Source organism: Balaenoptera physalus (assembly GCF_965194825.1).
Source record: "Balaenoptera physalus genome assembly, chromosome: 1".
Taxonomy (NCBI): Eukaryota; Metazoa; Chordata; class Mammalia; order Artiodactyla; family Balaenopteridae; genus Balaenoptera; species Balaenoptera physalus.
In genome coordinates, this window is record NC_138882.1 from 88,352,886 (window position 1) to 88,369,739 (window position 16,854).

General features: G+C 51.0%; 1 protein-coding gene across 1 annotated transcript; it reads left to right on the forward strand.

Moving 5' to 3' along the window:
• Positions 1-1,591: 1,591 nt before the first annotated feature.
• On the forward strand, positions 1,592-15,648 carry SV2A (synaptic vesicle glycoprotein 2A). The gene is made up of 13 exons (XM_082463142.1): positions 1,592-1,721; positions 5,323-6,292; positions 7,590-7,770; positions 8,597-8,748; positions 8,861-8,994; positions 9,660-9,749; positions 9,989-10,099; positions 10,288-10,376; positions 11,056-11,220; positions 11,431-11,564; positions 12,415-12,621; positions 13,221-13,380; positions 13,806-15,648. The coding sequence occupies exons 2-13, from the start codon at positions 5,671-5,673 to the stop codon at positions 13,987-13,989; spliced, it is 2,229 nt and encodes a 742-aa protein (XP_082319268.1). The 5' UTR covers positions 1,592-1,721; positions 5,323-5,670; the 3' UTR covers positions 13,990-15,648.
• The last annotated feature ends 1,206 nt before the right edge of the window (positions 15,649-16,854 follow it).

The following is a 16,854-nucleotide window of genomic DNA, read 5'->3' on the forward strand; positions in this document are numbered from 1 at the left end:
GCCCATAGCTTAGAGATGGGGGTGGAGAACTGTAGCCAAGAAGAGTTTTCTGAACCCATTGGCACGACTCCTTGCTGGGGATGGCCAGATGCCATTAAAGATACAACTACTCCTGTTCAGTCAGTTATGTCATTGTGCATTTATATGTTGACATTATTATTCTGATTTGGTTTAAGGGAGAAAATGTGCTGGACATGCAGACATGAGTTTTCCTTCAGTCTGAGTGACAGTTAAATTTCTCACTGTAAATTAATGCTTATGTATCATGGTTTTATATTTTAGTAAATTGTAAAGTTTGTTGGCACAAAACAGTATTTCCAAGATGTAGCTTTGGAGTATGCGAAACTCCAAAGGCCCACATCCTTGTCAGTGATAAATTCAACACCACAAATGCCATCTGTGAGGTTGCTGGGGACACAGCCTGCCAGCCCTCTCCATGTAACATATCCCAGCATTTTGAAACCTCCATGTTTAGGAGAACAGAATCACAGGGATCTGATACAGCATCTAGTCCAAGCCCCTCATTTTCCAGATGAGAAAACTGAGGTTCAGAGAGGCAGAGAACTGGACCAAGAGCCCACAGCTTATCAGAAGTGAGAACCCAAGTCAGAGCCCCTGGTCAGTGCTCTGGGCATATAACCCAAGACCTTACCTAGAACAGGTAGACACGTTCAGTATGAACATCCCCAAAGCACCCTGCACCCCGCACCTCTGGAGCAAAGATTTCACCAAGTGGTATGTCTTAGATCTCTAAGCCCAGGTTACTGGTACAGGGGCAAAGGAAAGATAAAGGAAAGAATTGAAACCAATTCACTCCTTGCCCTGGAAGCAGAATGTGTGTGTGTGTGTGTGTGCGTGCGTGTGTGTAGTAAGAGAAAGTGGGGAAGAGTACTGAGGAAGTTCTTTTTTGAGTCATTGGAGCAAATAAATGGAAGGGGAGATGCCCACTTGGTCAGGCCTGTTAAACCGCTTCAGCTTCTCCAAACTCTGCTGTCGCCAGCAGAATGGAGGACAGGGAGGTCTGCATTGGACATAAATAATTTGGACTGTTTCTGGAAAGAGATGGCAGGGATCCAGGAGTTTCTGCCTCTGGCAGTTAGGGATAGAAACCACACCTTGTTATTCCTGCTTCCTCTAAAACAGCCAGGTAAACTTGGAGTGTGAGCACTCCGGATTTGGGAGAGGGTTGTGCAAAGGAGTTTGGCTAGGAACCGTGAGGAAGGGGAAGGGAGGAGATCTGAAGGAAGAGAGAGCCCCTGAAATTCGTCGGTCCTGCCATTCTGGGATTGGGCCGCTGAGGAAGGGGCTGCCTCGTTCACTATCTCCCTTTTTGTCTTCCCACTTGCCTCCCTGATATCAGTTTTACTTTCCTTAGATCCTTTAGTCTTTAACTAGAAGGGGCTGGGAAGGGGCTGTGTGTCATCTCCAGCTGTCCCTGTGACAGCCCACCTAGCCCCGTCAACACTTCTCCGCGGAGCCCCGAGTCCCTCCCCATCCTCTTTTCTTCTTCCATCGCCCCCCCCCCAACAATGGTCTCTCCCGATGCTCAGTGGCGCTGGGGGGTGGGGGGGGGGGAGGGCGGAGGCGGGGCCGGAGCCTGCTGGGGGGCAGGTCTGCGCTGCCGCTTCCCCTGGTACCCGGAGCAGTCGCCGCTGCCGCCAGCCCCACGGCCAGGACCCCCGCCCTCACCCGGACTCCCTTATCCGGGGGACCCAGCCCAGGTAAGACCCCTCTCTCAGTCTCTCGGCTCCACCCCGCCCCGGGCAGAAGCATCCTCGCCTTGCCTTGCAGCCATTTTATCCTCCGATGCTTTGCTTGTGGGAAGGGTGACCATCCCTCTTTAAGGCTGAGGGAATTGGTGGTGGTTTGAATGGACGTTTATTGTGGTTGCTGTGCTGATCAGAGAAGGAGAAAAAAAAACATTGCGTATATATATATATATATTTCATATATGTATATATATATAGGGAGGAGGGGTGTTTTTCTCTACCTTAACCAAGTCCCTACTACCCTCCTCAGATATTAACGGGCTGGGGGGTTGTATGGTGGAACAGGGTTCCTTCAAACTCCAATTCCCAACTCATCTTCCCCCGCCTCCTTGCCTCCCCCCATGAGTGATAAATGACCTTGGCTGGGGCCAGAGAATGGATGCTGCCTCAGTCTGTGCGCCTGGACTTGAGTTGCCCGGGGGGTGGAGGAAGGGCAGGAGAAGGAGGGAGGGGAGGGAATGATGAACGGAAACGCTGGGTAGGTAGAGGTGGTAGATGAATAGGCTTAGGGGCACGGATGGCGGGGGATGGGGGCAGTTGCTCCGGGGTGGGGGGAAGGGGTGTTGAGTAGGCACTCGTCCAGCAGCAGAATCAAGGGTGAGGGGAGGCGCTCAGAGAATCGGTTCAGTCAGTTCTAGGGGCTCGTCTCTTACACCAGAGCGGAGCGGGATGGGGACGGTCGCCGCAGATGCTGGCAGGGGCAGTCTCTGCGCGTGTGCGCGTGGAGTTCTCCCCCTGCGCCCCTGCCTTTCCGTATTCCGTCTTGGGCATTCTCAGCTGACACCTTGATCTTCTTCCCTCAGATACTCCATCTTCCTAACCCTAGGGTGGCATGTAGGGAGGGGAGGTGCAGCCTTGGCTGTCCTGGGGTGGGGACCGAGGCTCAATCACCCAGCTGTAATGGGGAGGGGTGGTCCAGAGCCTCCCCCTCCATGGATGTTTTGATAAGTGACTGCTTCTTAACGACCTTGTCACCTGGGCTGGGGTGGGTTGGGGAATCCAGGTGGCTTCCAAAGTCAGGGGTTTTGATGGGGGGAGGGGGCTTCTGGACCCTCCCCGACTTATCCAGGGCTGATTCAGTTATCCTGAAAGGAAGCTTTTGCTCAGAGTCTCCCCCCTCCCTCCATCCTCTGCAGAAAATCTCCTGGGCACATTTTCCGGTCAGGTGAAGCCAGCCAACCTTAAAGGGCCCTGTAACCCTGAATCTTGTCTCCTTTAACCCCCACCTCTCCGAGTCCTGTCTCCTCTCCCACAGGCTTAGCCACCCTGTGCTGCTTTGGGGGCTAAAAATAACACCACTTCCTCACCAGCTCAAAGAATTTGTCTTCCTTCTGTCCCTCCTGACCTCCTGGGCTTGTTGGCCCTGGGGGAGCTGGCTGTTGAGACATCGTATCCTGCTGTGGCTCTGGGGGCCTTCTCTACCCTTCCCGTACCTCTCAGGGGTGGATAGTGTTAACAAACAAGGGGCATGGCTCCTGGTGGGTCCATCTGCCTCCTTCAGGGTTTGGAGGGAGATTCTAGTTGGGAAAGAAAGGAGAGGCAAGCAAGTTGCATGCATGAAGGGGATTCCACTGTTCCCTTTCTTTCGTGGGGGATGGTTTGGGTCCTGAACCACAAAGAAAAGAAGGTGATGTAGGGGTCACTGGTTCTGGTCATCGTGGTCCAGTGCCCACATCTGACCTGAGGGGTAGGACTCTGCTTGCCAGTGTTTCTTTCTGAACTACATAGTATTACTTACCCCCTTTGCCAGGGCCACCGTGTGTGTGTGTGTGTGTGTGTGTGTGTGTGTGTGTGTGTGTGATATTTAATGAAGACCCTGGATGGGTGGGAGCAGAAGGAGGCAGGATGTTTTTTGGGGAATGATCTCTGATCAGAATCTAGTCCTGCTTCCTCTGCTTCTGTGAAGAAAGAGGGGGTTCTCCTATGCCTGCCTCTGGAGGATGTCTTTTGTAGTGGGGAGGTCCAAGGCCCTCTTCCTTCTACATCAGCCTCCTACGCAATGCGGTATTTATGGACTCCCTTTTCCTTGACTCCTGGAGGAGGAGCAGAAAGGATTAAGGGGGATTAGGAAGGGAGGCCATGGGGGAATGAGGTGCAACTATAGACCTTAGACCCCCATGTTGGAAATGTATGTGTTTGATCAGTCATTGCCACTCCCACCCCCACCAGTGAAAGAGGGGCCTACTTATGACATCCTGAAGGAAGGTGGCAATAGCCAGTCATCACCTCTTTCTTAGATTTTGATGTGCCTTTTTTTCCATGACCTTAGGTTCCGGGTCTCCCTTTTTGTGAGTCTTCCATTGTTTGTCTGGAGGGAGACAGTGTGGGTCCAGCTGCTGGAATTCGTTTGAACACAGACAGAGGGGTCTTGGGACTCTGTTTTGGGAGGCTACAATAGCATCCAAGTATGACTCCCCTGCTTTGCCCTTGCTGCTTACTGCTTCTTTCACATTTTTCAATCTAATAGGAAGGAAGGAAACTAATAGAATGTCTATTGTGAGATTAAATTCTCACATCAACTTGGAGAAATAGAGATTATTATCCCCAATTTAAATATAAGGACTCTGAGGCTTAGAGATGTTAAGTGACCTTCTCAAAATCAGTTAGTAAATGGCAGAGCTGGGATTTCAACGCATGTCGTATAACTGTCCTGTGCTTTGCACTGAAGCAGCTTTCTCCTTGCCAGTATCCCTTTCTGTTGCTCACCCTAAAGAGCATCCACAGGGCTTTTGTTCTGGCATCTTGTGAAGGAGTAGAGGGCATCTCCATACGTTATTATCACCACAAAGAGTAATAACTAATATTTATTCATCAATTTTTATGTGCCAGGTATTATGGTAAAGAGCTTACATACATTATGTCATTTAATCCTTACTTTTCCCTGCTTAAATAAGAGGTAACTAAGGCTTGGAGGTTCAGAGACATGCCCATGGTCACTTAGCTAGTAAGTGCTGAAGCAGGAAGTCAAACCCAAGTCTGTCTGACTCTGGAAGCTGAGCTATCACCCACTGAGCTATGTTGGGAGAAGACCCCTCCCTGTGAGGCCTATAAACATGAAACCTGAGGGAAGGACTGTGGAAGCCCCACCTTCAGATGCCATCAGTGGGCTGAAGGCAATAGGTTGGAGGACGCAGTGCTCCTTCTCTACCTTCTCCCCAAGCTCCGCCCTCAGTAAGAAACCCAGACCAGACTGGAGTAGGTAGTTCTGGTTTCTCTATTTCCTCTGGTGTTCTTGGCAGGTTGGTGGTAAAGCAAAAAGTCTGATCTTGATGTGGGGCAGGGGGTCGGGAGAAGGGCTCTGGGTAGATGACTGTGACTTTGGAGCGAATCCCATGGGTCTAGTCTCCAAGGACAAAGTAAGGGGGCTTATACTGAATGGCCCATAGTAGGCCCAGGTAGTCATCCCTTTTTACCGAGTGGGACTTGAGGCAAGGAGACCATCTCTGTCACACATGGCCCAGGTGGGGCTCTGTGTCAGCAGGAGCTCTATGTTGGCCTTCTTCAGTGTCTTAGGCCTCACAACCTCCTTTTTCTCCCTCTTATTTTTTTCTAGATCTCCAGAGGCTCCTGGAAGAGAAGTAGCAGCCTTTTCTGAGTTATCCTGGCTCCCCAGCTTAGCCTCCGCAACCTGGCTCCCCCTCCCCTTCCTGTTCCCCCTCTCCCCTTCTCCCTTCCCAATGCACCCAACTGAACTGGGTGTGGGCCAAAGCTCCTCTCCCTCCTTTCCCCTCCTAAACACACACTGGCCGGGCCCTATATTCTCCTATTCTGTACTCAAAGATACTCGAACACACTTCATCTAAGTAACAGGGGGACAGGGTCTTTCTGACTCCACGAGTCCTTGAGCAAAATCTGAATAAGGAGTGTGGGAGATCTGGTGAAGTATTCCCAAAGCCCCATCATGGAAGAGGGTTTCAGAGACCGGGCAGCTTTCATCCGTGGGGCCAAAGACATTGCCAAGGAAGTCAAGAAGCATGCAGCCAAGAAGGTGGTGAAGGGCCTGGACAGAGTCCAGGATGAATATTCCCGGAGATCCTACTCCCGCTTTGAGGAGGAGGACGATGATGATGACTTCCCTGCCTCTGCTGACGGCTATTACCGCGGGGAAGGGGCCCAGGATGAGGAGGAAGGTGGCGCATCTAGTGATGCCACTGAGGGCCATGATGAGGATGACGAGATCTACGAGGGGGAATACCAGGGCATCCCCCGGGCAGAGTCTGGGGGCAAAGGCGAGCGGATGGCAGATGGGGCACCCCTGGCTGGAGTGAGGGGGGGCTTGGGTGACGGGGAGGGCCCCCCTGGGGGCCGGGGAGAGGCACAGCGGCGTAAAGAACGGGAAGAACTGGCCCAGCAGTATGAAGCCATCCTACGGGAGTGTGGCCACGGCCGCTTCCAGTGGACACTGTATTTCGTGCTTGGTTTGGCGCTGATGGCTGATGGTGTCGAGGTCTTTGTGGTGGGCTTCGTGCTGCCCAGTGCTGAGAAGGACATGTGCCTGTCTGACTCCAACAAAGGCATGCTGGGTAAGATTCTCAACGAGCACTCTAGCCCCGTCCTGCCCCAAACTCTGGAAACACTCCTGTTCCTGAGAACTGCTCCTGTCCTCACCACTGGGCTCCTAAGGACCCTGCTCCCAGGATGCCCCAGAGGCTTCAGGGTTCCTCTGCAAACTCCCCACCCCCGCCCCCTCCTCTGGAGGTTGGGTCATGGTGAGGTTGGTTGTGCAAGAGAGGCCTGAGGGAGGGCAGCTGGGCTGGGGCCAGTGGTTGGGTGGTGGTCTGCTTAGTTCTGCAGGAGGTGGCCATGGTGGGATGGGCCCCCATTTAATGTTTCTTCAGAGCCTTCCCTCTTGTTATCCTGATCCATTCCCCTTTTGGGGGAACAGGAAGTCAGTATCCAAATTCCTTGGTTTACATGAGGAGAGTCAGTTTGGGGTGGTGGGGGTGGGGGAAGAATCCTCGGCCTTCAGCCAGAGAAGCTGGTCACACTTGCTCTTGGTTAGCCTTGGGAGTGTTCAGGGGCCAGCGAGTGGTCCTTAATGGCCCTTCCTGATGGGGACCTGGAGGGAGGAAATCCCCTAGATTCACTCAGAAGGGATCAGGTCTTGCTCTGTCGCCAAGTTGCCATGAGATCTTGGGCAGTTCCCTTCTCCCTGGGGCTTGGCTTGGGCCTGGATAAAATGCAGAGTTTGGAGTAGATGACTTTTAAGATCAATTCCAACTCAGATTTTATGAAGGAAGTAAGAAACAGGAGAGTTTTAAGACCAGAAGTATTGGAGCTGGAAAGAGTAAAGGATGGATTTTGTGCGTGGGATTTCCTGGGAAGATTGAAGCAATGGAGCCTCTTTCCCAGGGAACATAAGAGACACCTCCTGCTGCTTTGAGGGCATCACGGAAGAAAGAATAGAGGGGACCCTGGGAGGGTCCGGGAATCTAGGCAGATCCATTCCTCATTCCAGGCAAGCCAGAGATGGGGGTGTCATGTATGTGTGTGCATGTACATGTGTGTGCGTGACAGCAAGAGAGTGAGAAGTGAGAGCGAGCAAGAAGGAATGAGGGAAAGAAAGAGGAGAATTCTAGGGATCTCCCATACCTGCACCCCTGCCTTTGAACCCCTGGCCTGCAGAGATGGCCTTCCATTTTTGCTCACATAATTCATCTTCTCTCACTTGCTCTCATCTCTGGGTAGACTTAGCTTCTAGAAGTCCTTCAGATCCTCCATCCATGCTCCTGCAGTTTCAGCTCATTTAAATATTTGGCAAGTGGGAGAATTGAAATGTGTCTGCTCATACCCCTTCTGCCCCTGTTTTCCTCCTTCCAGGCCTCATTGTCTACCTGGGCATGATGGTGGGAGCCTTCCTCTGGGGAGGGCTGGCTGATCGGCTGGGTCGAAGACAATGTCTGCTCATATCACTCTCAGTCAACAGCGTCTTCGCCTTTTTCTCATCTTTCGTCCAGGGTTATGGCACTTTCCTTTTCTGCCGCCTCCTTTCTGGCGTCGGGTGAGTGTCCACTTCCTAAGCCCCTGGAGAGCAGGGCTGGGTCTTGGTCACTGTTATATCTCTAGGGCCCAGCACAGTGCCAGGCACACCAGACGCACCTCAGATATGTGTGAGTTGAATGAATGAATTCCTTTCTCTTCCCACCATCTTCGGGCCAGCTTCTCCCTGTCCAGGACCTGTCTACTGCCTGTCCAGAATGCCATTCCATGCGTGGTTCACTCCTGAGTCTTCCACCCTATGCTTTAGTTCCATTCTGAGCCTGGCTCCATGCAGAGGCCTAGTGGGTTTCAGCTTCACCCCTGGGTACCTGTGGACCCTTGAGTTATCTATCCCCTTCCCAGAGTCTAAATATTTCCTACATTCAATAACAGACCTTGTTAATACCCCCACCTGCCAGAACTCTGAAGTCTTGACCCACCCAACTCCTACACTTCCTCAGCCACCTGCATGTACTCTCTGCATTGTCTCCAAGCTCTTTTCTGGCCTGCTCCCATATATGTGCCCTCAGATGCCTCTTTGCTCTTTTTCCTTCGGGAATTTCCCCTCTTTTCTGTAATTATATTCCCTCCCTTCCAACTCTGTAGTCATCTTCAAGATTCAATGTTTGTTCCTTCCCAATCCCCGAGACCTGCCTGCCTGTTTCCCAGATTCCCAAGGATGAGTGCTTGATGGCTGGTGGTAAGGGAGCTTATAGGGCACATGTGAGAAAGAGTCTCTTTAAAAGGTCCGGAAGATGAAAGGGACTTGGGGATCCAGAGCACTGGGGCAGGGAGGGGATCAAGAATATGGCCATTTTCCAATGCTGAATTCTTGCAATGCCCTCCAGGATTGGAGGGTCCATCCCCATCGTCTTCTCCTATTTTTCGGAGTTTCTGGCCCAGGAGAAACGTGGGGAGCATTTGAGCTGGCTCTGCATGTTTTGGATGATTGGTGGAGTGTACGCAGCTGCTATGGCTTGGGCCATCATCCCCCACTACGGTGAGCAGCCCCCAGAAGATGCACCCCAGACTCCCTCCTCTCCTGTGCTCCCTGTGGTAGGACCTTCCAGCCTCTGGCCTCTCTGCTGATGCTGTGACTCTGTCCCTGCCAGGGTGGAGCTTTCAGATGGGGTCCGCTTACCAGTTCCACAGCTGGAGGGTCTTTGTCCTCGTCTGCGCCTTTCCTTCTGTGTTTGCCATTGGGGCTCTGACCACACAGCCTGAGAGCCCCCGTTTCTTCCTGGAGGTGAATGGGGCTGGGGGTGGGCTGGGGGAAGGGCAGTAGGGGCTCCTGTATTCAAACACCCACTGTGGGTTTGGTTTGGTCCTATGTGGCTGCTTTCCTTCCTCACAGGGTCCAAGGTCTGGGGGACTTTATCTTGCTTCCTTTGTCTTAGAATGTATTTCCAGAGGAGTTCTGTGGGTGGAGAAACCATGGGACCTGCTCAACCATGGGTGGCTTAAGGTTTTGCAGGCAGAGGTCCTGGCCCTGGCCCTGACTTTACAGTTCAAAAGAGGATCTACTGCCTACTCCTTCCCCCTCCAACTTTATCTTGATCCAGCAGGGTTAGGATGCTGCCCCTTCTCTGACTACATACTTGCCCACCATCATCATTTCCCTTGTTTTCAGTTTTCTCTTTCCATTGGACCAGGGGATTCCCTAAGACTTGGGTTAGGACCCTGGATTACCCCACTCTTGCCCAAGTCTGATGATATCTTGCTGTACTCCCGCTTGGGCTCTTGCAGAGTGGATGATAGATGTGCACATAGGTCACATAGGGACACATAGGGGTTGGGGGTAGGAGCCTTTTTGTGTCCTGTGATTCCATAAGCCAGGTTGAGGGAGGGGGTCTGTAACCCTGGGTCAGGGAGGGGCTAACCTGGATATGGGGATTGTGTCTGTGGCTCTAGAACGGGAAACATGATGAGGCCTGGATGGTACTGAAGCAGGTCCATGACACGAACATGAGAGCCAAGGGGCATCCTGAGCGAGTCTTCTCAGTAAGCCACAGTCCTCCCCCTCAGTCCTCCAAGCCCCCACCTGGCCCCTCTTTGGATACCTCCCGCAGTCCCCACCCACCTTCCTAGGCAACTCTGGCCACACTCTCCCTCAACGAGATCCCTCAGGGTATCATGTCCACCTCCTGCCTCCCATTTTGCTACTGCGGGAGAAACTGAGGTACCTGGAAGGGGTGGAAAGTACAGACTGTGTGACTGCTCGCTCCTTCTCTTGACCCTAGGTAACCCATATTAAGACAATTCATCAGGAGGATGAGTTGATTGAGATCCAGTCAGACACAGGGACCTGGTACCAGCGCTGGGGGGTCCGGGCCTTGAGCCTGGGAGGGCAGGTAATGGGGTATGGGATGGTGGAGAGAAAGAAGGGAGTGGGAGAGATGGAGAGGAAGGCAGAGCTTGAGCCTGGGTGTGGGGGTGATGCGTGAACTGAAGGGAGGTGGTAGGGCAGAAGAATGGGGATCTTTAGGTGCTAAAACTACTGGCTAGCAGCCACTGTCTGACTTTGTCCTGTTCCACCTAGGTTTGGGGGAATTTCCTCTCCTGTTTTGGTCCAGAATATCGCCGCATCACTCTGATGATGATGGGTGTGTGGTTCACCATGTCGTTCAGGTGAGGAGGTGGGTGGGGCGGGTGGTATGTGGTGGATGTGATGGTTTGTGGGTTGGGAGAGAGGTGGAGAAAATGGAAGTGAAGGGGATGAATAATGAGGAAGGTGCTTTTCAGAGCCCCTCTCATCCTCCACCCTATACTTCACTCATTAACCCAACAAACTTATATTACAGGCTGAACAGTATTAGTTTCTATTCTGTGCCAGGTACTCTGATGGGATGGAATAGATATGGTCCCGGTCTTCATGGAGTTTACATTTTGGTCCGGGAGCTAGAGAAAACTAGCTGTAAAGCAGTGTGATCGGTGCCACGGTGGGGGAAGTGCTTCTGGAACACATGAGCAGGCTTTCCAGCCCAGATCTGGGGTTGGCTGGAGAGGGGATCTAAGTCCTAAAGGATGAATAGGAGTTAGATAGGCTGAGGGTGGGATGGGGAGACTGTTTTAAACAGAAGGAAGAGCAAATGCCTGGGAGGTAAGAAACAATATGGTGGGAGGGTTAGAAGAATCTGAAGTCCCCCAGAATCACAGCAACTGGTGAAAGATGAGATGAGGTGAGAGATGAGGCTGGGGAGGTGAGCAAGGTCCTAACATGAGCTGACTCCTCTATTTCGCCCTCCTTCTGGACCGCGTGGCTCTGATCCTTGAGCCCTGTTTGATTCCATTGCCCTTGACTCTTCAGCTACTATGGCCTGACTGTCTGGTTTCCCGACATGATCCGCCATCTCCAAGCAGTGGACTACGCAGCCCGCACCAAAGTGTTCCCTGGGGAACGTGTAGAGCATGTGACTTTTAACTTCACCCTGGAGAATCAGATCCACCGAGGGGGACAGTACTTCAATGACAAGTATGTGGGGACCTTTACACTTCACTCCTTCCATCCCTTCTACCCTTTGCCTCTTTTGTGAGTCTGGGGATTTGGAGACAAGGTGCTTGGGGGCAAAGAGCCGTGGTTCTCCTCAGCGCTGCAGCTTCCTGTTACTTCACTAAGGAACTGAGTCTTGGAGGAGGGTATAAGGATGAGGGGAAGGTGGCTCTCATCATCCTGGCCTTACAGGTTTATTGGGCTGCGTCTGAAGTCAGTGTCCTTTGAGGACTCCCTATTTGAGGAGTGTTATTTTGAGGATGTCACATCCAGCAACACTTTCTTCCGCAACTGCACGTTCATCAACACCGTGTTCTATAACACTGGTAAGGTGGGGTGGCTAGTGGCTGACAGACTAAAGGGTTGGGTGGATTTTGAGCCAGGGACAAGGAGCCTTCTTTATTTCCTAACTGAGTGTTCTCAAGCTGAGCTCTCTGGAGCCTTGGAGGCGGTATGGGGGCCTATTAGCTACTACCAATAATTACAAAAATCTAATGGAAATTGAACATTTTTCTGTGATAAATAGAACATCTGACAAAAACATCAAGTTCCTTTGCCTTTGGCTAGAATTGAAACAGCTCAGTGTGGTGATATTAATGCATTTTTGAAGAGGGAAAAAATCATTCAAAACAGTGTCCTTGGGAAACAGAAAAACAATAAGAGGGATATTTGGTGGAGAAAAGGGAGTCAGTGCCTTAATCCATTTCTTTAACAGTGATTCTCAAATTGTATGCACATGAAAGGCTGGTTTTGTGAGCTAGACTGAGGTTTCCCACCTCTAAATGGAGTACTGGGTGAGTTTTCCCACCTTGCAGGAAAAAATAATGGATAGGATTTTTAATATTTTGCTCAGTAATTCATCCTAAACTCATGGCACTGCTACTGCTTATAGTCAGCTAGAGCAGACAGAAAGAATGAACGGGAAAGAAGCAGACACTGTTAATGAGAAAACTGGGAAACAGCCAGCCACACTGTTTCATTTGGTAGACCATGGTCATTTTGTGCTGTAAAGAGTTCTAGTTCGTATGGTGATGTTATCTGATGCTTTGCCATGAGCGCCCTGAATGATTCTGAGAGCCATCCCAGCTAACGCCCTCAAAGGCAGAGCCCTGAGCATAGCAGTAGCAGCTCCCTCTCACATCTGCCCTGTCCGCCTGTCTTGGCCTTCGCCCCCAGACTTGTTTGAGTACAAGTTTGTGAACAGCCGTCTCGTGAACAGCACATTCCTGCACAACAAGGAGGGCTGCCCACTGGACGTGACAGGGACAGGTGAAGGCGCCTACATGGTGTATTTCGTCAGCTTCCTGGGGACGCTGGCTGTGCTTCCTGGGAACATTGTGTCTGCCCTGCTCATGGACAAGATTGGCAGGCTCCGGATGCTTGGTAAGGCGGGGAGGCTGGCTGGTGGTGTGTCCGAACTGTTTAGGGGGCTGGGGGAAGGGGAAGGCTGTCACTGGGCTTCTCAGCTTAGTCTGTGGAAAGCTTAGCCAGAAGCTAAGACAGAAGGTTCTGTCTCTCACGTCTTCTGCTTGGGGGTGGCTGCAGGACAGGGAGGGGTCTGGTGGGGAAGCTCTTCTGGGGGTAGGAGGTAGGCAGAATAGCAAGTTCAGGGCACAGGCTTTGAGGTCATGGGTTTTGAATCTCAGCTCCACCGCCTACCTTGGGCAAGTCACTTTACCTCTATGAGCCCAGCTGTCTCATCTGCAACATGGTGGTGATGATAGTATCCGTCTCATGAGGTTGACTTATTAGCAATGTGTGTAAACCATCAAGTTGCTTGGCCCATAGCCTGCACTGAAGAAATGGTTGGTACTGAATTGTTAGTAAGACAATTATAAGGGAGGCTGGGGATGAGTGGAAAGCCTTTCTTTTGGGTACCTTGGCAAAAAGAGAGTCTCATCCTGGGCTGCGCTCAACGCTGGTCGACAGAACAGTGTGGGCTGTGGCCAAGCTCATGCTGCTTTTTCCTTCCCCGGCTCTAGCTGGCTCCAGCGTGATGTCCTGTGTCTCCTGCTTCTTCCTGTCTTTTGGGAACAGCGAGTCAGCCATGATCGCTCTGCTCTGCCTTTTTGGGGGGGTCAGCATTGCATCCTGGAATGCGCTGGACGTGTTGACTGTTGAACTCTACCCCTCGGACAAGAGGTAGTTGGAGTGTGGTAGGGGCAGGGCAGCAGGTTTAGTGCTCAGAGGACAGGACAGAAATGGGGTGAGGAAGGGGGCTGATTGGGAAAAGCATCTTTAGGGGTAAAAGGGTACATATTCCCCTTGAGTTTCTCCTCTACAAGTTGGTAGCTTTTATATTCACTCCTTGCAGTCTTAACTATTAACCTAATTTTTTGGTGTTCTTTCCCCCTTGCCTCCCAATTTATCTGTATTCCCTGATGTGCATCCCTCACCTCTCTAATCTCTCCATCTTTCCTCTCCCTCTTCGACACTGCCTGCCGTCTCTCCTTCACTTTCCCACCTACCCACCCTTCCCCCACAAACCCTCCCATGCCTCTTCCTTTGTCTCCCTCCTGGGCCGGGCCCCTGCATCCTGTGTGCTGCGCTGGGGGACTCCTGAGCAGGACCACAGCCTTCGGCTTCCTGAATGCTCTGTGTAAGCTGGCAGCTGTGCTGGGGATCAGCATCTTCACATCCTTTGTGGGAATCACCAAGGCCGCCCCCATCCTCTTTGCCTCAGCTGCTCTTGCCCTTGGTAGTTCTCTGGCCCTGAAGCTGCCCGAGACGCGGGGGCAGGTGCTGCAGTGAGAGTCTCTGGGGCTTCGGGGGTGGCAGGCACACTGTGAGACCAACAATTCCTTCTTCCCCTTCCCTGCCCTGCCATCCTGGCCACAAAGAGCCCTCATTCCCCGCTCCCGTTTGGTGTCTTAGCCGTGTGTGCGTGTGTGTGCGTGTGTATGTGTGTGCACGTGCGTGACCCCGTGGGCAGGGACTACAGGGAAGGCTCCTCCATCCCAGGTTTGGGGTGCAGTCCTGTCCCCACCTCCTCCCGCCCTTGACTTCACCCAAGAGAAGGCTTGGCCCCACACTTCTCCCCAGTGTTAGTGAGAGGCCCTTGCTCTTCCCGGCGCCTGGGACTCTAGAACAGGCTTCCTGCCTTCCCCCTCATTCCCTCTGCCTGGGCCCTGGTGAAAGCACAGGCGTGTGGCTATGACGGTGGTGGGGGCCTAGTGTAGACCACGGACCAAAAGAACTTAGAGTCGTGCCCTCTCATGCCTCCTGTTGGATGCTGGGGGAGTAGCAATAAACCTCAGCCCCCTGGCTTCCATTTCCTTCTCAATTTGGGCTACAAGAAGCCTGAATTTTATGAAATTAGCTTTCTGATTCTTATTTATTTATATATTAAGTTCTGAGGCAGCTCAGCAGGACTGTGTGTGTGAGTGCTTGTGTACATTTATGTGTGTGTGTGCGTGCTGTGAGGTGGGGGTGTCGTTATACTGTCCTCAGATACAAGCCAAGGGTAACTTCAGTGGACACACACACAACCCTGCCTCCCACAGTACCTCCCCTAATCTCGTTTCTGTGCCGGGCCTGGGTGGGAGGAGCCCTAGGCCAGGCTGGGATAAGAGTCCCACAGTCTAGGGAGAGCTGAGGGCACCTGACAAGGTCCATCTCCTCCCCTCCTCTCAAGAAGCACAGGCCTCCTCTGGAATGAGAGGCTCTACCCGCTATAGCACAGACAGGCACAGCACAGCAGCCCTCCCACCTCCAGCCTGTCCCCTCACAGGCAGGGGAGCGGGGGAGGGAAAGAAACCAGTCATATGGTCCAACCAGCAGATCAAAAGCACAAGGAGCTGGGGCGGGGCAGGAACTGGGGCCTTCCCAGCAACTCCTGTGAAGTGGGAAGAGTTTAGGCAGTAAGCCAGGGACTCCTAATGCAGGGATCAGAAGCCTCAGTCTCCCCGTCTCACCCTTTCCACAGGATAGCCCCTGTAGGTTAAGCTGCCCCTGCCCCACCCTACTCTGTGTGGCTGCTTTCTTTGGTGCCCCCTTTCCCCACCGTAGCTGTGATGTGTCGTAGTTTTTAGCTGTTTGTGAATGTTAAAAAAAAGTTAAAAGGAAAAAAGTGAAAACAACAATAAAAAAAGAAAATCCAAATTCACCCTCCTCATGCCGCGTCTGGTGCCCCCCACCCTATGGTCACTCCCATTTTGTAACACTGAACCAGGTGGTGACTGTTTAACTCTTTGATGTCTGTGCTCAAAGGACTGCCTTCTCCAGTGCTCAGTGTACGAGTGTGTGCCCTCTTTCCTCACCCTTCACTTGCTGGACGCAGCCCTCTCCCCTGCAACCCCCTGGAGGGACCCATCCATCTCCCTTACTCTCCTGGGGAGCCCTAAACCCAACTCTGTTGATGTAAAAAATGAAAATATTGATGAAAAATAAAAAGGAAGCAAATCCTTAAAATCTATGTCTGCTTCTTTGCCTCTACCTACGTCCAACTCTGAGACAGTCCTGGGAGGGGAAGATGGTGAGATGGAAAAACAACTCCTCTCTCTCTAAACTGAAGGCCAGAATAACATGATGCATCACATTTACTTCCTGAGTTCGCCTCTCTATCCTGACCTTTCCACTTCTACAGATGGAGCGCCCCCTCGGTCTCCTAGATTTGAAAACTTGGGGTAATGTCCTACAACTCAATAGCAAAAAAACTAATAACCTAATTAAAAAATGGGCTAAGGACTTGAATAGCCATTTTTCCAAATAAGACATAAAATGACCAATAGGTATATATAAAAAAATGCTCAATGTCACTCATCATCAAGGAAGTGCAAATCAAAACCATAATGAGATACCACCTCATACCTGTCAGGATAGCTATTATATATATATAAAGTGTTGGCAAAGATGTGGAGAAATTGGAATCCCTGCACATTGTTGGTGGGAATGCAAAATGGTGCAGGCACTCTGGAAAATATGGAAGTTCCTCAAAAAATTAAAAATAGAACTACCATATGATCCAGCAATGCCACTTCTGGGTATTTATCCAAAAGAATTGAAATCAGGATCTTGGAGAGGTATTAGCACTCATGTTCATTGCAGAATATCACAATGGCTAAGATGTGGAAACAACCTAAACGTCCACTGACAAATGAATGGATAAAGAAAATATAGTATGTACATAACAATGGAATACTTGCCAGCCTTAAAAAAGGAAATTCTGCTATGATAAACCATGAGGACATTATGCTCAGTGAGATAAGCCAGTCACAGAAAGACAAATATGCATGATTCCACTTTATCTAAAATAGTCAAATAGAATCAGAGTGGAATGTTGGTTACTAGGGGCTGGAGGAGAAGAGAATGGGGAGTTGCCAATCAACAGGCATAAAATTTCAGTTAAGCAAGATGATTAAGCTCTAGAGATCTGCTGTATGACACTGTACCTATAGTCAGTGATAATGTATTGATTACACACTTAAAAAAAATTGTTCAGACAGATCTCAAGAGTTTTTGCCATAATAAAATAATATTTACAAAAACATTTAAAAAATTTAAAAACTCCAAAAATGAAAACAAATAAACAAAAACTTGGAGTAATATTTCTTGAGAATAGAACCAGCTTTCCTCCAAATCCTTTTGTGTGTTTTTTTAAAAATATAGATTCCAGAT

Coding starts and splice junctions, on each gene's coding strand:
- SV2A (XM_082463142.1), top strand. CDS start 5,671: ATGGAAGAGGGTTTCAGAGACCGGGCAGCTTTCATCCGTGGGGCCAAA. Junction 7,771..8,596: donor CGCCTCCTTTCTGGCGTCGG/GTGAGTGTCCAC, acceptor AATGCCCTCCAG/GATTGGAGGGTCCATCCCCA. Junction 11,565..12,414: donor CACCGTGTTCTATAACACTG/GTAAGGTGGGGT, acceptor CTTCGCCCCCAG/ACTTGTTTGAGTACAAGTTT.